At 48.6% G+C, this 23,934-nt stretch overlaps 1 protein-coding gene across 1 annotated transcript in view; it reads right to left on the bottom strand.

Annotated features, from left to right (window-relative positions):
• LOC135567792 (FH1/FH2 domain-containing protein 1-like) overlaps nt 1-22,866 on the bottom strand; it is a 30,265-nt gene extending 7,399 nt beyond the window's left edge. The window contains exons 1-2 of the mRNA XM_065015009.1: nt 22,337-22,866; nt 6,020-6,126 (exon numbers count right to left, since the gene is read on the bottom strand). Coding sequence (XP_064871081.1) covers nt 6,020-6,126; nt 22,337-22,501 — 272 coding nt within the window. The 5' untranslated portion in view covers nt 22,502-22,866. The remainder of the gene's footprint in view (nt 1-6,019; nt 6,127-22,336) is intronic.
• Nucleotides 22,867-23,934: the final 1,068 nt, after the last annotated feature.

Here is a 23,934-nt window from a genome sequence, read left to right as displayed (position 1 = left end):
AGCTGCTGCTGCTTCTAGACTGAGGTGATGTAGCTGCTGCTGCTGCTGCTTCTAGACTGAGGTGATGTAGCTGCTGCTGCTTCTAGACTGAGGTGATGTAGCTGCTGCTGCTGCTTCTAGACTGAGGTGATGTAGCTGCTGCTGCTTCTTCTAGACTGAGGTGATGTAGCTGCTGCTGCTGCTTCTAGACTGAGGTGATGTAGCTGCTGCTTCTAGACTGAGGTGATGTAGCTGCTGCTGCTGCTTCTAGACTGAGGTGATGTAGCTGCTGCTGCTGCTTCTAGACTGAGGTGATGTAGCTGCTGCTGCTGCTTCTAGACTGAGGAGATGTAGCTGCTGCTTCTAGACTGCTGCTGCTGCTGCTTCTAGACTGAGGTGATGTAGCTGCTGCTGCTGCTGCTTCTAGACTGAGGAGATGTAGCTGCTGCTGCTGGTGATTCTAGACTGAGGTAGACTGAGTGAGCTGCTGCTGCTGCTTCTTCTAGACTGAGGTGATGTAGCTGCTGCTTCTAGACTAGACTGATGGCTGCTGCTTCTAGACTGAGGCTGCTGCTGCTGCTTCTAGACTGAGGAGATGTAGCTGCTGCTTCTAGACTGAGGTGATGTAGCTGCTGTTGCTGCTTCTAGACTGAGGAGATGTAGCTGCTGCTGCTTCTAGACTGAGGTGATGTAGCTGCTGCTGCTGCTGCTTCTAGACTGAGGAGATGTAGCTGCTGCTTCTAGACTGAGGTGATGTAGCTGCTGCTTCTAGACTGAGGTGATGTAGCTGCTGCTGCTGCTGCTTCTAGACTGAGGAGATGTAGCTGCTGCTTCTAGACTGAGGTGATGCTGCTGCTGCTTCTAGACTGAGGTGATGTAGCTGCTGCTTCTAGACTGAGGTGATGTAGCTGCTGCTGCTGCTTCTAGACTGAGGAGATGTAGCTGCTGCTGCTGCTTCTAGACTGAGGTGATGTAGCTGCTGCTGCTTCTAGACTGAGGTGATGTAGCTGCTGCTGCTGCTTCTAGACTGAGGTGATGTAGCTGCTGCTTCTAGACTGAGGAGATGTAGCTGCTGCTGCTGCTTCTAGACTGAGGTGATGTAGATGTGAATGATCCGGGCCCCGCCTCTTGCGGAGGGGGGGAAGAGAATGTCACTGTCACAGGGAACAGCGGGACAAAACTCCTCTTTGTCTACATCCCAAATAGCACCTTATTCCCATAGGGCTCTAGCGAAAGGTAGTGTACTGTATAGAGAAGAGGGTGCTATGTGGGATGCAGGCAACGTCATGTGATCTAGAGAGGAAAGACAGAATGCTTTGTGAGGTCAAATCAGATTCAAATCAGATTCAGGCACAAGTTAATGAATGGGGCCCATAGATGATAAACAGCGCTAGTTGCAGTAAGACAATCCCAGTCTGTTCTGGGGAGAATTGTACTTGATGTCTATATGAATTATCCTCCATAATGGTTCTGTGCAGTAATCACATCTACCTGTGTTCTAGAAAGGTCTTTAGTCCTCCAGACGGGTTCTGTGTGGTAATCACATCTACCTGTGTTCTAGAAAGGTCTTTAGTCCTACCTGTGTTCAGAAAGGGTTCTGTTCTGTGGTAATCACATCTACCTGTGTTCTAGAAAGGTCTTTAGTCCTCCAGACGGGTTCTGTGTGGTAATCACATCTACCTGTGTTCTAGAAAGGTCTTTAGTCCTCCAGACGGGTTCTGTGTGGTAATCACATCTACCTGTGTTCTAGAAAGGTCTTTAGTCCTCCAGAATGGTTCTGTGCCGTAATCACATCTACCTGTGTTCTAGAAAGGTCTTTAGTCCTCCAGAATGGTTCTGTGTGGTAATCCCATCTACCTGTGTTCTAGAAAGGTCTTTAGTCCTCCAGAATGGTTCTGTGCAGTAATCACATCTACCTGTGTTCTAGAAAGGTCTTTAGTCCTCCAGAATGGTTATGTGCAGTAATCACATCTACCTGTGTTCTAGAAAGGTCTTTAGTCCTCCAGACGGGTTCTGTGTGGTAATCACATCTTCCTGTGTTCTAGAAAGGTCTTTAGTCCTCCAGAATGGTTCTGTGTAGTAATCACATCTACCTGTGTTCTAGAAAGGTCTTTAGAAAGGCAAACTATCTACTATTAAACTCGGACAAAACAGAGATGCTTGTTCTAGGTCCCAAGAAACAAAGAGATCTTCTGTTGAATCTGACAATTAATCTTAATGGTTGTACAGTCGTCTCAAATAAAACTGTGAAGGACCTCGGCGTTACTCTGGACCCTGATCTCTCTTTTGAAGAACATATCAAGACCATTTCGAGGACAGCTTTTTTCCATCTACGTAACATTGCAAAAATCAGAAACTTTCTGTCCAAAAATGATGCAGAAAAATTAATCCATGCTTTTGTCACTTCTAGGTTAGACTACTGCAATGCTCTACTTTCCGGCTACCCGGATAAAGCACTAAATAAACTTCAGTTAGTGCTAAATACGGCTGCTAGAATCCTGACTAGAACCAAAAAATTTGATCATATTACTCCAGTGCTAGCCTCTCTACACTGGCTTCCTGTCAAAGCAAGGGCTGATTTCAAGGTTTTACTGCTAACCTACAAAGCATTACATGGGCTTGCTCCTACCTAGCTCTCTGATTTGGTCCTGCCGTACATACCTACACGTACACACGGTCACAAGACGCAGGCCTCCTAATTGTCCCTAGAATTTCTAAGCAAACAGCTGGAGGCAGGGCTTTCTCCTATAGAGCTCCATTTTTATGGAACGGTCTGCCTACCCATGTCAGAGACGCAAACTTGGTCTCAACCTTTAAGTCTTTACTGAAGACTCATCTCTTCAGTGGGTCATATGATTGAGTGTAGTCTGGCCCAGGAGTGGGAAGGTGAACGGAAAGGCTCTGGAGCAACGAACCGCCCTTGCTGTCTCTGCCTGGCCGGTTCCCCTCTTTCCACTGGGATTCTCTGCCTCTAACCCTGTTACGGGGGCTGAGTCACTGGCTTACTGGGGCTCTCTCATGCCGTCCCTGGAGGGGGTGCGTCACCTGAGTGGGTTGATTCACTGTTGTGGTCAGCCTGTCTGGGTTGGCGCCCCCCCCTTGGGTTGTGCCGTGGCGGAGATCTTTGTGGGCTATACTCGGCCTTGTCTCAGGATGGTAAGTTGGTGGTTGAAGATATCCCTCTAGTGGTGTGGGGGCTGTGCTTTGGCAAATGTAAATGTTATATCCTTCCTGTTTGGCCCTGTCCGGGGGTGTCCTCGGATGGGGCCACAGTGTCTCCTGACCCCTCCTGTCTCAGCCTCCAGTATTTATGCTGCAGTAGTTTATGTGTCGGGGGGCTAGGGTCAGTTTGTTATATCTGGAGTACTTCTCCTGTCCTATTCGGTGTCCTGTGTGAATCTAAGTGTGCGTTCTCTAATTCTCTCCTTCTCTCTCTCTCTCGGAGGACCTGAGCCCTAGGACCATGCCCCAGGACTACCTGACATGATGACTCCTTGCTGTCCCCAGTCCACCTGGCCATGCTGCTGCTCCAGTTTCAACTGGCCTGGGCCCTAGGACCATGTCCCAGGACTACCTGACATGACTCCTTGCTGTCCCCAGTCCACCTGGCCATGCTGCTGCTCCAGTTTCAACTGTTCTGCCTTACTATTATTCGACCATGCTGGTCATTTATGAACATTTGAACATTTTGGCTATGTTCTGTTATAATCTCTACCCGGCACAGCCAGAAGAGGACTGGCCACCCCACATAGCCTGGTTCCTCTCTAGGTTTCTTCCTAGTTTTTGGCCTTTCTAGGGAGTTTTTCCTAGCCACCGTGCTTTTACACCTGCATTGCTTGCTGTTTGGGGTTTTAGGCTGGGGTTCTGTACAGCACTTTGAGATATCAGCTGATGTACGAAGGGCTATATAAATAAATTTAATTTGATTTGATTTAGTCCTCCAGAATGGTTCTGTGTAGTAATCACATCTACCTGTGTTCTAGAAAGGTCTTTAGTCCTCCAGACGGGTTCTGTGTGGTAATCACATCTACCTATGTTCTAGAAAGGTCTTTAGTCCTCCAGACGGGTTCTGTGTGGTAATCACATCTACCTGTGTTCTAGAAAGGTATTTTTCACACTCCTCCTCACCCTGACTGTGTCTTCATGTTGTGTTGCTGTAGAACTCATAGTTCACCCTGAAACACCCTGACTGTGTCTTCATGTTGCTGTAGAACTCATAGTTCACCCTGAAACACCCTGACTGTGTCTTCATGTTGCTGTAGAACTCATAGTTCACCCTGACTGTGTCTTCATGTTGCTGTAGAACTCATAGTTCACCCTGAAACACCCTGACTGTGTCTTCATGTTGTGTTGCTGTAGAACTCATAGTTCACCCTGATACACCCTGACTGTGTCTTCATGTTGCTGTAGAACTCATAGTTCACCCTGACTGTGTCTTCATGTTGCTGTAGAACTCATAGTTCACCCTGAAACACCCTGACTGTGTCTTCATGTTGTGTTGCTGTAGAACTCATGGTTCCCCCTGAAACACCCTGACTGTGTCTTCATGTTGCTGTAGAACTCATAGTTCACCCTGACTGTGTCTTCATGTTGCTGTAGAACTCATGGTTCACCCTGACTGTGTCTTCATGTTGCTGTAGAACTCATAGTTCACCCTGACTGTGTCTTCATGTTGCTGTAGAACTCATAGTTCACCCTGACTGTGTCTTCATGTTGCTGTAGAACTCATAGTTCACCCTGAAACACCCTGACTGTGTCTTCATGTTGTGTTGCTGTAGAACTCATAGTTCACCCTGAAACACCCTGACTGTGTCTTCATGTTGCTGTAGAACTCATAGTTCACCCTGAAACACCCTGACTGTGTCTTCATGTTTCTGTAGAACTCCTGGTTCACCCTGAAACACCCTGACTGTGTCTTCATGTTTCTGTAGAACCCATGGTTCCCCCTGAAACACCCTGACTGTGTCTTCATGTTGTGCTGCTGTAGAACTCATGGTTCACCCTGACTGTGTCTTCATGTTGCTGTAGAACTCATAGTTCACCCTGACTGTGTCTTCATGTTGCTGTAGAACTCATAGTTCACCCTGACTGTGTCTTCATGTTGCTGTAGAACTCATAGTTCACCCTGACTGTGTCTTCATGTTGCTGTAGAACTCATAGTTCACCCTGAAACACCCTGACTGTGTCTTCATGTTGCTGTAGAACTCATAGTTCACCCTGAAACACCCTGACTGTGTCTTCATGTTGTGTTGCTGTAGAACTCATAGTTCACCCTGAAACACCCTGACTGTGTCTTCATGTTGCTGTAGAACTCATAGTTCACCCTGAAACACCCTGACTGTGTCTTCATGTTGCTGTAGAACTCATAGTTCACCCTGACTGTGTCTTCATGTTGCTGTAGAACTCATGGTTCCCCCTGACTGTGTCTTCATGTTGTGCTGCTGTAGAACTCATGGTTCCCCCTGATACACCCTGACTGTGTCTTCATGTTGCTGTAGAAGTCATAGTTCACCCTGACTGTGTCTTCATGTTGCTGTAGAACTCATAGTTCACCCTGAAACACCCTGACTGTGTCTTCATGTTGCTGTAGAACTCATGGTTCACCCTGAAACGCCCTGACTGTGTCTTCATGTTGCTGTAGAACTCATAGTTCACTCTGAAACACCCTGACTGTGTCTTCATGTTGTGTTGCTGTAGAACTCATAGTTCACCCTGAAACGCCCTGACTGTGTCTTCATGTTGTGCTGCTGTAGAACTCATAGTTCACCCTGAAACACCCTGACTGTGTCTTCATGTTGTGTTGCTGTAGAACTCATAGTTCACCCTGAAACACCCTGACTGGAGCTCAGTGAAGGAAAGGTCAACCAGAAGGAGGAAAGGAGAGGAGGAGCTCAGTGAAGGAAAGGTCAACCAGAAGGAGGAAAGGAGAGGAGGAGCTCAGTGAAGGAAAGGTCAACCAGAAGGAGGAAGGGAGAGGATGAGCTCAGTGAAGGAAAGGTCAACCAGAAAAAGGAAAGGAGAAGAGGAGAGGTGTCCTTACCCCACGTCGTCATAGAGCTGTTCCACCTCATCTTTCTGTTCCCCCAGAGACAGGTCCAGGTCCAGGTAGTTCCCATTGGGGGCCATCTGCAGAGCACACTCCTCCAACTGGGGCGGAACAAAGACAGGGACAGCCATGTCAGGGGGGGGTAGTGAAATATTTACTCAAACAGGCATAAACACAGTCAACAACAGTAAACAGTAAACAACAACATTTAAACATTTATTTATTTTCATATTTTATGACTTGTTTTTTTTAACCTCCATTTGGTAGTTAGTTTTGTCTCATCGCTGCAACTCCCGTAAGGACTCGGGAGAGGCGAAGGTCGAGAGCCGTGCGTCCTCCGAAACACAACCCAACCAAGCCGCACTGCTCCTTGACACAATGACCACTTTAATCCGGGAAGCCAGCCGCACCAATGTGTCGGAGGAAACAACCTGGTCAGCGTGCACTACACCCGGCCCGCCACAGGAGTCCCTAGTGAGCGATGGGACAAGAACATCCCTGCCGGTCGAACCCTCCCCTGACCCGGACGACGCTTGCACCGCCCGGTGGGTCTCCCAGTCGCAGCCGGCTGCGACAGAGCCTGGACTCTAACCCAAAAACTCTAGTGGCAAAGCTAGCACTGCGACGCAGTGTCTTAGACCACTGCGCCACTCGGGAGGCTTTTTTGATATCTTAACATTGGTATCATTGTTCTAACATAGAAAGAGTCCATCTTCCATCTAACTCAGAGGTTAAAATATTAGAATAAATACTCTGTCTAGCATTGATGATGTCATCAGCTTGATTACACAGGCATTGTTCCTGAGCCCCCCCTGAGCTGTTGTTCTGAGTCGGGATACAACGGCCCTTCACTTTCTATGGAATATACAGGCATAGGCTACCTGCTTTCTACAGACTGTGAATCAGGCCTTCATGGTCGAATTACTGCAGAGAAACCCACTACTAAAGGACACCAATAAGAAGAAGAGACTTGCTTGGGCCAAGAACCACCACCAATGTACATTAGACCCCTCAGGAGACTGAAAGGATTCGACATGGGTCCCCAGACCCTCAAAAGGTTCTACAGCTGCACCATCGAGAGCATCCTGACCGGTTGCATCACCGCCCGGTATGGCAACTGCTCGGCATCTGACCGTAAGGTGCGACAGAGGGTCGCGTGTACGGCCCAGTACATCACTGGGACCGAGCTTCCTGCCATCCAGGACCTCTATACCAGGCGGTGTCAGAGGAAGGCCCTATAGAGGGTGGTACGTACGGCCCAGTACATCACTGGGGCCGAGCTTCCTGCCATCCAGGACCTATATAATAGGCGGTGTCAGAGGAAAGTCCCAAAAATTGTCAGAGACTCCAGTCACCCAAGTTATAGACGGTTCTCTACCGCACAGTAAGTGGTACCGGAGAGCCAAGTCTAGGACCAAAAGGCTCCTCAACAGCTTCTACCCCCAAGCCATTAGACTGCTGAACAACTCATAAGAATCACCCCCGGACAATTTACACTGACACCCCCCCCCCCACCCCACTGTACACTGCTGCTACTTGCAGTTTGTTTGTTACCTATGCAGTCACTCCCCCCACCTAAATGTACAGATTACCTAACCCCTACACACTGACTTGGGTCCGGTGCCCCCTGTATATAACCTCCACATTGACTCTGTACCGTAATACCCTGTATATAACCTCCACATTGACTCTGTACCGGTGCCCCCTGTATATAACCTCCACATTGACTCTGTACCGTAATACCCTGTATATAACCTCCACATTGACTCTGTACCGGTGCCCCCTGTATATAACCTCCACATTGACTCTGTACCGTAACACCCTGTATATAGCCTCCACATTGACTCTGTACCGTAATACCCTGTATATAGCCTCCACATTGACTCTGTACCGGTACCCCCTGTATTTAGTCTCCACATTGACTCTGTACCGTAATACCCTGTATATAGCCTCCACCATTGACTCTGTACCGTAATACCCTGTATATAGCCTCCACCATTGACTCTGTACCGTAACACCCTGTATATAGCCTCCACATTGACTCTGTACCGTAACACCCTGTATATAGCCTCCACATTGACTCTGTACCGTAACACCCTGTATATAGCCTCCACATTGACTCTGTACCGGTACCCCTGTATATAGCCTCCACATTGACTCTGTACCGTAATACCCTGTATATAGCCTCCACATTGACTCTGTACCGGTACCCCTGTATATAGCCTCCACATTGACTCTGTACCATTGGTACCCCTGTATATAGCCTCCACATTGACTCTGTACCGTAACACCCTGTATATAGCCTCCACATTGACTCTGTACCGTACCCCCTGTATATAGCCTCCACATTGACTCTGTACTGGTACCCCCTGTATATAGCCTCCACATTGACTCTGTACCTGTAATACCCTGTATATAGCCTCCACATTGACTCTGTACCGTAATACCCTGTATATAGCCTCCACATTGACTCTGACCGTAATACCCTGTATATAGCCTCCACATGGACTCTGTACTGGTACCCCTGTATATAGCCTCCACATTGACTCTGTACCGTAATACCCTGTATATAGCCTCCACATTGACTCTGTACCGTAATACCCTGTATATAGCCTCCACATTGACTCTGTACCGTAATACCCTGTATATAGCCTCCACATTGACTCTGTACTGGTACCCCCTGTATATAGCCTCCACATTGACTCTGTACCGTAATACCCTGTATATAGCCTCCACATTGACTCTGTACCGTAATACCCTGTATATAGCCTCCACATTGACTCTGTACCGTAATACCCTGTATATAGCCTCCACATTGACTCTGTACCGTAATACCCTGTATATAGCCTCCACATTGACTCTGTACCGTAATACCCTGTATATAGCCTCCACATTGACTCTGTACCGTAATACCCTGTATATAGCCTCCACATGGACTCTGTACCGTAATACCCTGTATATAGCCTCCACATTGACTCTGTACCGTAATACCCTGTATATAGCCTCCACATTGACTCTGTACCGTAATACCCTGTATATAGCCTCCACATTGACTCTGTACCGTAATACCCTGTATATAGCCTCCACATTGACTCTGTACCGTAATACCCTGTATATAGCCTCCACATTGACTCTGTACCGTAATACCCTGTATATAGCCTCCACATTGACTCTGTACTGGTACCCCCCGTATATAGCCTCCACATTGACTCTGTACCGGTACCACCTGTATATAGCCTCCACATTGACTCTGTACTGGTACCCCCCGTATATAGCCTCCACATTGACTCTGTACCGGTACCACCCGTATATAGCCTCCACATTGACTCTGTACCGTAATACCCTGTATATAGCCTCCACATTGACTCTGTACCGTAATACCCTGTATATAGCCTCCACATTGACTCTGTACCGTAATACCCTGTATATAGCCTTCACATTGACTCTGTACCGTAATACCCTGTATATAGCCTCCACATTGACTCTGTACCGTAATACCCTGTATATAGCCTCCACATTGACTCTGTACCGTAATACCCTGTATATAGCCTCCACATTGACTCTGTCCCGTAATACCCTGTATATAGCCTCCACATTGACTCTGTACCGTAATACCCTGTATATAGCCTCCACATTGACTCTGTACCGTAATACCCTGTATATAGCCTCCACATTGACTCTGTCCCGTAATACCCTGTATATAGCCTCCACATTGACTCTGTACCGTAATACCCTGTATATAGCCTCATTATTGTTATTCTTATTGTGTGACTTTTTATTTTAGTCTACTTGGTAAATATTTTCTTCTTCTTGAACTGCACTGTTGGTTAAGGGCTTGTCAGTCAGCATTTCACAGTAAGGTCTACACTGTTGGTTAAGGGCTTGTCAGTCAGCATTTCACAGTAAGGTCTACACTGTTGGTTAAGGGCTTGTCAGTCAGCATTTCACAGTAAGGTCTACACTGTTGGTTAAGGGCTTGTCAGTCAGCATTTCACAGTAAGGTCTACACTGTTGGTTAAGGGCTTGTCAGTCAGCATTTCACAGTAAGGTCTACACTGTTGGTTAAGGGCTTGTCAGTCAGCATTTCACAGTAAGGTCTACACTGTTGGTTAAGGGCTTGTCAGTCAGCATTTCACAGTAAGGTCTACACTGTTGGTTAAGGGCTTGTCAGTCAGCATTTCACAGTAAGGTCTACACTGTTGGTTAAGGGCTTGTCAGTCAGCATTTCACAGTAAGGTCTACACTGTTGGTTAAGGGCTTGTCAGTCAGCATTTCACAGTAAGGTCTACACTGTTGGTTAAGGGCTTGTCAGTCAGCATTTCACAGTAAGGTCTACACTGTTGGTTAAGGGCTTGTCAGTCAGCATTTCACAGTAAGGTCTACACTGTTGGTTAAGGGCTTGTCAGTCAGCATTTCACGGTAAAGTCTACACTGTTGGTTAAGGTCTTGTCAGTCAGCATTTCACGGTAAAGTCTACACTGTTGGTTAAGGGCTTGTCAGTCAGCATTTCACGGTAAGGTCTACACTGTTGGTTAAGGGCTTGTCAGTCAGCATTTCACAGTAAGGTCTACACTGTTGGTTAAGGGCTTGTCAGTCAGCATTTCACAGTAAGGTCTACACTGTTGGTTAAGGGCTTGTCAGTCAGCATTTCACAGTAAGGTCTACACTGTTGGTAAAGGGCTTGTCAGTCAGCATTTCACAGTAAGGTCTACACTGTTGGTTAAGGGCTTGTCAGTCAGCATTTCACAGGAAGGTCTACAGTTGTATTCGGCGCATGTGGCAAATAAAGTTTGATTTGATTACACCGGTGGAACTGAGTCCAAATGTGATTTTTGGTTCCAACCGCCGTGTCTTTGTGAGAGCGCTGTGGGTGAACGGATGATCTCTGAATGTGTCGTTTCCACTGTGAAGCATGGAGGAGGAGGTGTGATGGTGTGGGGGTGCTTTGCTGGTGACACTGTGATTTATTTAGAATTCAAGGCACACTTAACCAGCATGGCTACCACAGAATTCTGCAGCCATCCCATCTGGTTTGGGCTTAGTGGGACTATCATTTGTTTTTCAACAGGACAATGACCCAACACACCTCCAGGCTGTGTAAGGGCTGTTTGACCAAGAAGGAGAGTGATGGAGTGCTGCATCAGATGACCTGGCCTCCACAATCACCCAACCTAAACCCAATTGAGATGGTTTGGGATGAGTCGGACCGCAGAGTGAAGGAAAAGCAGCCAACAAATGCTCAGCATAATGTGGGGACTCCTTCTAGACTGTTGGGAAAGCATTCCAGGTGAAGCTGGTTAGGAGTGCCAAGAGCAAGCAAAGGGTGGCTACTTTGAAGAATCTCAAATATATTTTGATTTGTTTAACACTTTTTTGGTTACTACATGATTCCATATTCAAATTCAAATTCAAATTTATTTATTTATATAGCCCTTCGTACATCAGCTGATATCTCAAAGTGCTGTACAGAAACCCAGCCTAAAACCCCAAACAGCAAACAATGCAGGTGTAAAAGCACTTTAAAAATATGTGTTATGTCATAGTTTTGATGTTTTCACTATTATTCTACAAATGTAGAAAATAGTAAAAACAAAGAAAAACCCCTTGAATGAGTAGATATGTCTAAACTGTAGACAGGTACAGTAGGTTACATACTTTCCACAGACATGATCACATTAAAGTATGCAGCCTCACAACCTTTAAATACCAACCAATCCAGATTGTCTTGACAGAATGACAACAATGCCAACCAAGGGAGGAAAAATACATTAAAACATAAATAAATCAAGCATACCACAATTAACCAGCTATCCAAACACTGCAGAAGGAACTGAGCTCCAGTAAGCACCATGCTTGAGGGAGGAAGCTAGCCTGGGCCTGTTTCTGCTCCTTCAGCTTGAGGGGGAGGAAGCTAGCCTGGGCCTGTTTCTGCTCTCTCAACTCCTTCAGCTTGAGGAGGGAGGAAGCTAGCCTGGGCCTGTTTCTGCTCCTTCAGCTTGAGGAGGGAGGAAGCTAGCCTGGGCCTGTTTCTGCTCTCTCAACTCCTTCAGCTTGAGGGAGGGAGGAAGCTAGCCTGGGTCTGTTTCTGCTCCTTCAGCTTGAGGAGGGAGGAAGCTAGCCTGGGCCTGTTTCTGCTCTCTCAACTCCTTCAGATTGAGGGAGGGAGGAAGCTAGCCTGGGTCTGTTTCTGCTCCTTCAGCTTGAGGGAGGGAGGAAGCTAGCCTGGGCCTGTTTCTGCTCTCTCAACTCCTTCAGCTTGAGGGAGGGAGGAAGCTAGCCTGGGCCTGTTTCTGCTCCTTCAGCTTGAGGGGGGAGGAAGCTAGCCTGGGCCTGTTTCTGCTCTCTCAACTCCTTCAGCTTGAGGAGGGAGGAAGCTAGCCTGGGCCTGTTTCTGCTCCTTCAGCTTGAGGAGGGAGGAAGCTAGCCTGGGCCTGTTTCTGCTAGCCTGGGTCTCAACTCCTTCAGCTTGAGGGAGGGAGGAAGCTAGCCTGGGTCTGTTTCTGCTCCTTCAGCTTGAGGAGGGAGGAAGCTAGCCTGGGTCTGTTTCTGCTCTCTCAACTCCTTCAGCTTGAGGGAGGGAGGAAGCTAGCCTGGGTCTGTTTCTGCTCCTTCAGCTTGAGGAGGGAGGAAGCTAGCCTGGGCCTGCCTGTTTCTTTCTCAACTCCTTCAGCTTGAGGAGGGAGGAAGCTAGCCTGGGTTTCTGCTCTCTCAACTCTGTTTCTGCTCTCTCAACTCCTTCAGACTCCTTCAGCTTGAGGAGGGAGGAAGCTAGCCTGGGTCTGTTTCTGCTCCTTCAGCTTGAGGGAGGGAGGAAGCTAGCCTGGGTCTGTTTCTGCTCTCAACTCCTTCAGCTTGAGGAGGGAGGAAGCTAGCCTGGGCCTGTTTCTGTTTCTCAACTCCTTCAGCTTGAGGGAGGGAGGAAGCTAGCCTGGGTCTGTTTCTGCTCCTTCAGCTTGAGGGGGAGGAAGCTAGCCTGGGCCTGTTTCTGCTCTCTCAACTCCTTCAGCTTGAGGAAGGAGGAAGCTAGCCTGGGTCTGTTTCTGCTCCTTCAGCTTGAGGGGGAGGAAGCTAGCCTGGGTCTGTTTCTGCTCTCTCAACTCCTTCAGCTTGAGGGAGGGAGGAAGCTAGCCTGGGTCTGTTTCTGCTCCTTCAGCTTGAGGGGGGAGGAAGCTAGCCTGGGTCTGTTTCTGCTCTCTCAACTCCTTCAGCTTGAGGAGGGAGGAAGCTAGCCTGGGTCTGTTTCTGCTCTCTCAACTCCTTCAGCTTGAGGAAGGAGGAAGCTAGCCTGGGTCTGTTTCTGCTCCTTCAGCTTGAGGAGGGAGGAAGCTAGCCTGGGCCTGTTTCTGCTCTCTCAACTCCTTCAGATTGAGGAGGGAGGAAGCTAGCCTGGGTCTGTTTCTGCTCCTTCAGCTTGAGGGGGGAGGAAGCTAGCCTGGGTCTGTTTCTGCTCTCTCAACTCCTTCAGCTTGAGGGAGGGAGGAAGCTAGCCTGGGTCTGTTTCTGCTCTCTCAACTCCTTCAGCTTGAGGAGGGAGGAAGCTAGCCTGGGTCTGTTTCTGCTCTCTCAACTCCTTCAGCTTGAGGAGGGAGGAAGCTAGCCTGGGTCTGTTTCTGCTCCTTCAGCTTGAGGAGGGAGGAAGCTAGCCTGGGTCGGTTTCTGCTATCTCAACTCCTTCAGCTTGAGGGGGGAGGAAGCTAGCCTGGGTCTGTTTCTGCTCCTTCAGCTTGAGGAAGGAGGAAGCTAGCCTGGTTTCTGCTATCTCAACTTTCTTGCTATCTCAACTCCTTCAGCTTGAGGGGGAGGAAGCTAGCCTGGGTCTGTTTCTGCTCCTTCAGCTTGAGGAGGGAGGAAGCTAGCCTGGGCCTGTTTCTGCTCTCTCAACTCCTTCAGCTTGAGGGAGGGAGGAAGCTAGCCTGGGTCTGTTTCTGCTCCTTCAGCTTGAGGGGGGAGGAAGCTAGCCTGGGTCTGTTTCTGCTCTCTCAACTCCTTCAGCTTGAGGAGGGAGGAAGCTAGCCTGGGTCTGTTTCTGCTCCTTCAGCTTGAGGAGGGAGGAAGCTAGCCTGGGTCTGTTTCTGCTCCTTCAGCTTGAGGAGGGAGGAAGCTAGCCTGGGTCGGTTTCTGCTCCTTCAGCTTGAGGAGGGAGGAAGCTAGCCTGGGTCGGTTTCTGCTATCTCAACTCCTTCAGCTTGAGGAGGGAGGAAGCTAGCCTGGGTCTGTTTCTGCTCCTTCAGCTTGAGGAGGGAGGAAGCTAGCCTGGGTCTGTTTCTGCTCTGTCAACTCCTTCAGCAACTGTTACGTCAATGCCAGTAACGGAGTTCGCAAGAGTACAACCTGATCTGGGACCGGACTAGAACTAGGAGGAAGCAGCATCCTAATACCTGATCTGGGACCAGGCTAGAACTAGAAGGAAGCAGCATTCTAATACCTGACCTGGGACCAGACTAGAACTAGGAGGAAGCATCATTCTAATACCTGACCTGGGACCAGACTAGAACTAGGAGGAAGCAGCATTCTAATACCTGACCTGGGACCAGACTAGAACTAGGAGGAAGCAGCATTCTAATACCTGACCTGGGACCAGACTAGAACTAGGAGGAAGCATCATTCTAATACCTGACCTGGGACCAGACTAGAACTAGGAGGAAGCATCATTCTAATACCTGACCTGGGACCAGACTAGAACTAGGAGGAAGCAGCATCCTAATACCTGACCTGGGACCAGACTAGAACTAGGAGGAAGCATCATTCTAATACCTGACCTGGGACCAGACTAGAACTAGGAGGAAGCATCATTCTAATACCTGACCTGGGACCAGACTAGAACTAGGAGGAAGCAGCATTCTAATACCTGACCTGGGACCAGACTAGAACTAGGAGGAAGCATCATTCTAATACCTGACCTGGGACCAGACTAGAACTAGGAGGAAGCAGCATTCTAATACCTGACCTGGGACCAGACTAGAACTAGGAGGAAGCATCATTCTAATACCTGACCTGGGACCAGACTAGAACTAGGAGGAAGCATCATTCCAAGACCTCATCTCATCAGAATATTACACTATTATAACACCATCCACACTATTCCAGTAGTGCCTGTGGCTTCCCATGCCTTGTTGTGTCCCAAATAGCAACCTACTCCCTATAGGTGTGCAATACGTCTGTAAAGTTAGTGCACTACAGTGCATTCAGAAAGTATTCAGACCCCTTCCCTTTTTCCACATTGTTACGTTACAGCCTTATTCTAAAAATGAATAAAATCACCGCCCCCCCCCCCCTCAATCTATACACAATACCCCATAATGACATCACAATACCCCATAATGACATCACAATACCCCATATTGACATCACAATACCCCCTAATGACATCACAATACCCCATAATTACAAAGCCAAAATACATTTAGAAAGTTTAGCTAATTTACAAAAAATACAAAAACATCACATTTAAGTATTCAGATCCTTGACTCAGTACTTTGTCGAAGCACCTTTGGCAGCGATTACAGCCTGGAGTCTTCTTGGATATGACATTACAAGCTTGGCACACCTGTGTTTGGAGAGTTTCTCCCATTCTTCTCTGCAGATCCTCTCAAGCTCTGTCAGGTTGGATGGGGAGCGTCGCTGCACGGCTATTTTCAGGTCTCTTCAGAGATGTTAGATCGGATTCAAGTGTTACACCTTTATTTCAACAAGGAACACAGACTGAGACCAAGGTCTCTGACAGCTGGGCCCTGCGTATACATGTTTACATATAGTTTAGGTACAATGAGTCCGGGCTCTGGCTGGGCCACTCAAGCACATTCAGAGATTTGTCCCAAAGTCACTCCTGCGTTGTCTTGGCTTTGCGCTTAGGGTCGTTGTCCTGTTGGAAGGTGAACCTTTGACCCTGTCTGAGGTCCTGAACGTTCTGAGAGTCCTTTAGGTGCCTTTTAGCAAATTCAAAGTGGGCTGTCATGGGTATTTTACTGAGGAGTGGCTTCCGTCTGGCCACTCTACCATAAACGCCTGATTGGTGGAGTGCTGCAGAGATGGTTATCCTTCTAGAAGGTTCTCCCATCTCCACAGAGGATCTCTGGAGCTCTGTCAGAGTGACCATTCGGTTCTTGGTCGTCTCCCTGACCAAGGCCCTTCTCCCCCGATAGTCCAGTTTGGCCGAACAGCCAGCTCTAGGAAAAGTCTTGGTGGTCACTGTGTTCTTGGGGACCTTCAATGCTGCAGAAATGTTTTGGTACCCTTCCCCAGATCTGTGCCTCGACACAATCCTGTCTCGGAGCTCTACAGACAATTCCTTCAACCTCATGGCTTGGTTTTTGCTCTGACATGAACTGTCAACTGTGGGACCTTATATAGACAGGCGTGTTCCTTTCCAAATCATGTCCAATCAATTGAATTTACCACAGGTGGACTCCAATCAAGTTGTAGAAACATCTGAAGGATGATCAATAGAAACAGGATGCACCTGAGATCAATTTAGAGTCTCATAACAAAGGGCTGGTACATATAGGACTGGTACATACAGGGCTGGTGCATACAGGGCTGGTACATACAGGGCTGGTACATACAGGGCTGGTACATACAGGGCTGGTACATACAGGGCTGGTACATACAGGGCTGGTACATACAGGGCTGGTACATACAGGGCTGGTACATACAGGGCTGGTACATACAGGGCTGGAACACACAGGGCTGGTACATACAGGGCTGGTACATACAGGGCTGGTACATACAGGGCTGGTACATACAGGGCTGGTACATACAGGGCTGGTACACACAGGGCTGGAACACACAGGGCTGGTACATACAGGGCTGGTACACACAGGGCTGGTACACACAGGGCTGGTACATACAGGGCTGGTACATACAGGGCTGGTGCACACAGGGCTGGTGCACACAGGGCTGGAACACACAGGGCTGGAACATACAGGGCTGGTACATACAGGGCTGGTACATACAGGGCTGGAACACACAGGGCTGGTACATACAGGGCTGGTACATACAGGGCTGGTACCAGACTGGTACATACAGGGCTGGTACATACAGGGCTGGTACATACAGGGATGGTACCAGACTGGTACATACAGGGCTGGTACATACAGGGCTGGTACATACAGGGCTGGTACAAGACTGGTACATACAGGGCTGTTACATACAGGGCTGTTACATACAGGGCTGTTACATACAGGGCTGGTACCAGACTGGTACATACAGGGCTGGTACCAGACTGGTACATACAGGGCTGGTACCAGACTGGTACATACAGGGCTGGTACATACAGGGCTGGTACCAGACTGGTACATACAGGGCTGGTACATACAGGGCTGGTATCTGCAGTGTATCGTGTTTACAGATCCCACCCTTTCCTTGGGTATTAACTCCACTTAGACTAGACTTAGACTCGGGGGGTCAGGGGGTATCAAAACACCGACTGGGGGGTCAAAACACCGACAGGGGTATCAAAACACCGACTGGGGGGGGTCAGGGGGTATCAAAACACCGACTGTAACAGAAACACTTAATATACTAACAAACTAAAACGAAGAACAGAGAAAAAACATTAATGTTATTATGTTGAGATAATAAAAACACAATTCCCACAACAAAGAAACTATAAGGAATAGAGAAAAGAAAAACTATAAGGAATAGAGAAAAGAAAAACTATAAGGAATAGAGAAAAAAAAACTTCGTTGTTTAGTCCTCCAACGCTGAACTAACTGTTAGACTCATTAATCTGATACAAGACAGGTTTAGACATTATGGACATTTCCATGCTATCTCTCTAACAGCCCGGGAAGTATCTGTTTACATCCCAAATGGCACCCTATTCCCTACATAGTGCACTATTGTTGACCAAGAGCCCTTAGGGTAGAGCACTATGAAGGGAATAGGGTGCCATTTGGGATCTGGCGGGACTCACCCCGGGGCAAGGGAGTGATTAGGCTGATTTGTAAAGGAATGTTTTTAAAAGGAGACAAGTAGTCTCTAGTTTTTAATCATGGAGAAATACAGGGTTGTGATGGGTTGGAAGGGGGTTAACACAGAGGGGTTGGAAGGGGGTTAACACAGAGGGGTTGGAAGGGGGTTAACACAGAGGGGTTGGAAGGGGGTTAACACAGAGGGGTTGGAAGGGGGGGTTAACACAGAGGGGTTGGAAGGGGGTAGGGTTAACACAGAGGGGTTGGGTTAACACAGAGGGGTTAGAAGGGGGTAGGGTTAACACAGAGGGGTTGGAAGGGGGTTAACACAGAGGGGTTGGAAGGGGGTTAACACAGAGGGGTTGGAAGGGGTTTGGGTTAACACAGAGGGGTTGGAAAGGGTTTGGGTTAACACAGAGGGGTTGGAAAGGGTTTGGGTTAACACAGAGGGGTTGGAAAGGGTTTGGGTTAACACAGAGGGGTTGGAAGGGGTTAACACAGAAGGGTTGGAAGGGGTTAACACAGAAGGGTTGGAAGGGGTTAACACAGAGGGGTTGGAAGGGAGTAGGGTTAACACAGAGGGGTTAGAAGGGAGTAGGGTTAACACAGAGGGGTTGGAAGGGGTTAACACAGAGGGGTTGGAAGGGGGTTAACACCGAGGGGTTGGAAGGGGGTTAACACCGAGGGGTTGGAAGGGGTTGGGTTAACACAGAGGGGTTGGAAGGGGTTGGGTTAACACAGAGGGGTTGGAAGGGGGTTGGGTTAACACAGAGGGGTAGGAAGGGGTTAACACAGAGGGGTTGGAAAGGGGTTAGAAGGGGGTAGGGTTAACACAGAGGGGTTGGAAGGGGTTAACACAGAGGGGTTGGAAGGGGGTTAACACAGAGGGGTTGGAAGGGGGTTAACACAGAGGGGTTGGAAGGGAGTAGGGTTAACACAGAGGGGTTAGAAGGGAGTAGGGTTAACACAGAGGGGTTGGAAGGGGTTAACACAGAGGGGTTGGAAGGGGGTTAACACAGAGGGGTTGGAAGGGGGTTAACACAGAGGGGTTGGAAGGGGGTTTACACAGAGGGGTTGGAAGGAGGTTAACACAGAGGGGTTGGAAGGGGTTAACAGAGGGGTTGGAAGGGGTTAACACAGGGGTTAGAAGGGGGTTAACAGAGGGGTTGGAAGGGGTTAACACAGAGGGGTTTACACAGAGGGGTTAACACAGAGGGGTTGGAAGGGGGTTAACACAGAGGGGTTGGAAGGGGTTAACACAGAGGGGTTGGAAGGAGGTTAACACAGAGGGGTTGGAAGGGGTTAACACAGAGGGGTTAACACAGAGGGGTTGGAAGGGGTTAACACAGAGGGGTTGGAAGGGGTTAACACAGAGGGGTTGGAAGGGGTTAACACAGAGGGGTTGGAAGGGGTTAACACAGAGGGGTTGGAAGGGGGTTAACACAGAGGGGTTGGAAGGGGGTTAACACAGAGGGGTTGGAAGGGGTTAACACAGAGGGGTTGGAAGGGGTTAACACAGAGGGGTTGGAAGGGGGTTAACACAGAGGGGTTGGAAGGAGGTTAACACAGAGGGGTAGGAAGGGGGTTAACACAGAGGGGTTGGAAGGGGGTTAACACAGAGGGGTTAACGCAGAGGGGTTGGAAGGGGGTTAACGCAGAGGGGTTGGAAGGGGTTAACGCAGAGGGGTTGGAAGGGGGTTAACGCAGAGGGGTTGGAAGGGGGTTAACGCAGAGGGGTTGGAAGGGGGTTAACACAGAGGGGTTAGAAGGGGGTAGGGTTAACACAGAGGGGTTGGAAGGGGTTAACACAGAGGGGTTGGAAGGGGCTTAACACAGAGGGGTTGGAAGGGGTTAACACAGAGGGGTTGGAAGGGAGTAGGGTTAACACAGAGGGGTTAGAAGGGAGTAGGGTTAACACAGAGGGGTTGGAAGGGGTTAACACAGAGGGGTTGGAAGGGGGTTAACAAGACATTGGAAGGGGGTTAACACAGAGGGGTTGGAAGGGGGTTAACACAGAGGGGTTGGAAGGGGTTGGGTTAACACAGAGGGGTTGGAAGGGGTTGGGTTAACAGAGAGGGGTTGGAAGGGGGTTGGGTTAACACAGAGGGGTAGGAAGGGGGTTAACACAGAGGGCTTGGAAGGGGGTTAACACAGAGGGGTTAACAGAGGAGTTGGAAGGGGTTAACACAGAGGGGTTAGAAGGGGGTAGGGTTAACACAGAGGGGTTGGAAGGGGTTAACACAGAGGGGTTGGAAGGGGGTTAACACAGAGGGGTTGGAAGGGGTTAACACAGAGGGGTTGGAAGGGGGTTTACACAGAGGGGTTGGAAGGGGGTTTACACAGAGGGGTTGGAAGGGGTTTACACAGAGGGGTTGGAAGGGGGTTTACACAGAGGGGTTGGAAGGAGGTTTACACAGAGGGGTTGGAAGGGGGTTTACACAGAGGGGTTGGAAGGAGGTTAACACAGAGGGGTTGGAAGGGGCTTAACACAGAGGGGTTGGAAGGGGGTTAACACAGAGGGGTTAACACAGAGGGGTTAACACAGAGTGGTTGGAAGGGGTTAACACAGAGGGGTTAACACAGAGGGGTTGGAAGGGGGTTAACACAGAGGGGTTGGAAGGAGGTTAACACAGAGGGGTAGGAAGGGGGTTAACACAGAGGGGTTGGAAGGGGGTTAACACAGAGGGGTTAACGCAGAGGGGTTGGAAGGGGGTTAACGCAGAGGGGTTGGAAGGGGTTAACGCAGAGGGGTTGGAAGGGGTTAACGCAGAGGGGTTGGAAGGGGGTTAACGCAGAGGGGTTGGAAGGGGTTAACGCAGAAGGGTTGGAAGGGGGTTAACGCAGAGGGGTTGGAAGGGGTTAACGCAGAGGGGTTGGAAGGGGTTAACGCAGAGGGGTTGGAAGGGGGTTAACGCAGAGGGGTTGGAAGGGGGTTAACGCAGAGGGGTTGGAAGGGGGTTAACGCAGAGGGGTTGGAAGGGGGTTAACGCAGAGGGGTTGGAGGGGCTTAACACAGAGGGGTTGGAAGGGGCTTAACACAGAGGGGTTGGAAGGGGGTTAACACAGAGGGGTTGGAAGGGGGTTAACACAGAGGGGTTGGAAGGGGTTAACACAGAGGGGTTGGAGAGGGGTTAACACATAGCGGTTAACACAGAGGGGTTAACACAGAGGGGTTGGAAGGGGTTAACACAGAGGGGTTGGAAGGGGTTAACACAGAGGGGTTGGAAGGGGCTTAACACAGAGGGGTTGGAAGGGGCTTAACACAGAGGGGTTGGAAGGGGCTTAACACAGAGGGGTTGGAAGGGGCTTAGGGGCTTAACACAGAGGGGTTGGAAGGGGCTTAACACAGAGGGGTTGGAAGGGGCTTAACACAGAGGGGTTGGAAGGGGCTTAACACAGAGGGGTTGGAAGGGGCTTAACACAGAGGGGTTGGAAGGGGCTTAACACAGAGGGGTTGGAAGGGGCTTAACACAGAGGGGTTGGAAGGGGCTTAACACAGAGGGGTTGGAAGGGGCTTAACACAGAGGGGTTGGAAGGGGTTAACACAGAGGGGTTGGAAGGGGCTTAACACAGGGGGGTTGGAAGGGGCTTAACACAGAGGGGTTGGAAGGGGCTTAACACAGAGGGGTTGGAAGGGGTTGGGGGCTTAACACAGAGGGGTTGGAAGGGGCTTAACACAGAGGGGTTGGAAGGGGTTAACACAGAGGGGTTGGAAGGGGGTTAACACAGAGGGGTTGGAAGGGGTTAACACAGAGGGGTTAGAAGGGGTTAACACAGAGGGGTTAGAAGGGGGTTAACACAGAGGGGTTAGAAGGGGGTTAACACAGAGGGGTTAGAAGGGGGTTAACACAGAGGGGATGGAAGGGGGTTAACACAGAGGGGTTGGAAGGGGGTTAACACAGAGGGGATGGAAGGGGGTTAACACAGAGGGGTTGGAAGGGGGTTAACACAGAGGGGTTAGAAGGGGGTTAACACAGAGGGGTTGGAAGGGGGTTTACACAGAGGGGTTAACACAGAGGGGTTAACTCAACATTTGCATTTGAGCTAAATATATTTTACTCAAACTTCAGCAAACTAGAGAATGAAACAGTCCTTGATCAACTATCTATTCACCTGCATGTTCAAGTTTAGATAACTTTCCCGAGGTAAGTTATTCATTTATAAAGGCTACCTTCTTTTTGAAATATGCAACAACTGGACTGTCAATCAAGTACCGGTAGGCTCCTTTTGACAAGGATACCCGTCTTGTGGTTGACATGACCATGGACGTCAGCCAGTCACTCACCATCGGGGATCACACCTGTGTAGGTCGGCTGCTGGTGGCTTTCAGCATATTTTCCGAACGCACCAAGTTATTTTAGAAAGGCGACGAGGCTGTCCAATTTTTAAAAAAACTTACCTTCAGCGGTGCCTCCAGGAGTTTGTGAACCCCGGCTATCTGCTCAATCAAGGCGATGTTTTCGTCCAGATCATAGGGCGGCGGTCTCCGTGGCTCCGGGAAGTTGGTACAGACGAAAGGGTCCGAGTCCTCCAAATACTGCACTCGGCAGGTTATAATGGCCATGGCTTTTCCTCAGCCGGCTGGCGTTAACGTTTCTCTGCTGTCAGTCGCGGTGTAGAGCTGTGTCCCTGCGGATATATTCCTCTTGTCCTAAACTTCCATTTTAAAATAAAGAAGGAAAAAACGCGGCGACTTATTCCTCCCCGCTTGACGCTCTTTCTCTCGGTGTTCAAGGGAAACTGTTGCTGTACCAGAACACACCAGCGGACAACCCCTTGCTGTGACCGTGTGACGTCAGGTATCAGGAAGCGGAGTGCGAGGGGTTCGGAACTGCTGCTGGAAGTTGCGAATGAGTGACTCATGAGATGGAAATAGACAGAGCTACAGCTGGCACAGCAGTTAAACTGAGACGATTCAAACTGCTAGTTCGGCGGAAAACATAAACTTACTAAACACTTGGGAGGGGGAAAAAAAATAGTGGGAGAAGCCTAATATTAAACGAGGAATCGATTATTGATAGTCTAATTAGGTATGCTAATGTTTTTGCTCATTTGTTTAATTGACACCCGCCAATTAAGACGGTTAACGTTAGATCCGTCCCCAAAGTAATTAGGATAAACATTGACAATGATAGAGCGCTCTCTGCTGGATTGACTGTGAAGTGGACATTTAATCTGCCCTGTAGGCCTTTATATTTTATTTGACATATTTATGAACACAACAAATACAAAAGCAGAAATATACAAACAAGAGTACATAAACCTAACAGACGGGGGTTTTACATATCGAGATACATTTTCAATTTGTTAAGATGTTTTATGGTGTGTATTGCTCTTTTGTTTTCTACATTTAACGATCATTTCTAAATAATATTTAAATTCTATTTTAAATAATATGAAGAGGGGTTTGTTCTCCGTCCACTTCGTTTTATGGATAAAGAATTTTCCATGAAAGATAAACAAATTAACAATGAAAGTTATATCAGGGTCTGTATCATTCGGATCACAATAACACAAAATAACAGTCTCTCAGATTAACATTAATAGTAGTTTCTTTTCAAATAAAATATTCTGACTCACTCCAACATCTTCTGACTCACCTCAATATCTTCTGACTCACTCCTCACTCCAACATCTTCTGACTCACTCCAACATCTTCTGACTCACTCCAATATCTTCTGACTCACTCCTCACTCCAACATCTTCTGACTCACTCCAACATCTTCCAACTCACTCCAACATATTCTAACTCACTCCAACATATTCTGACTCACTCCAACATCTTCTAACTCACTCCAACATCTTCTAACTCACTCCAACATCTTCTGACTCACTCCAACATCTTCTGACTCACTCCAACATCTTCTAACTCACTCCAACATCTTCTAACTCACTCCAACATCTTCTAACTCACTCCAACATCTTCTAACTCACTCCAACATCTTCTGACTCACTCCAACATCTTCTGAATCACTCCAACATCTTCTAACTCACTCC

Source organism: Oncorhynchus nerka, unplaced genomic scaffold, assembly GCF_034236695.1.
Source record: "Oncorhynchus nerka isolate Pitt River unplaced genomic scaffold, Oner_Uvic_2.0 unplaced_scaffold_1795, whole genome shotgun sequence".
Lineage (NCBI taxonomy): Eukaryota > Metazoa > Chordata > Actinopteri > Salmoniformes > Salmonidae > Oncorhynchus > Oncorhynchus nerka.
This window is presented reverse-complemented; position numbering and strand designations above follow the sequence as displayed.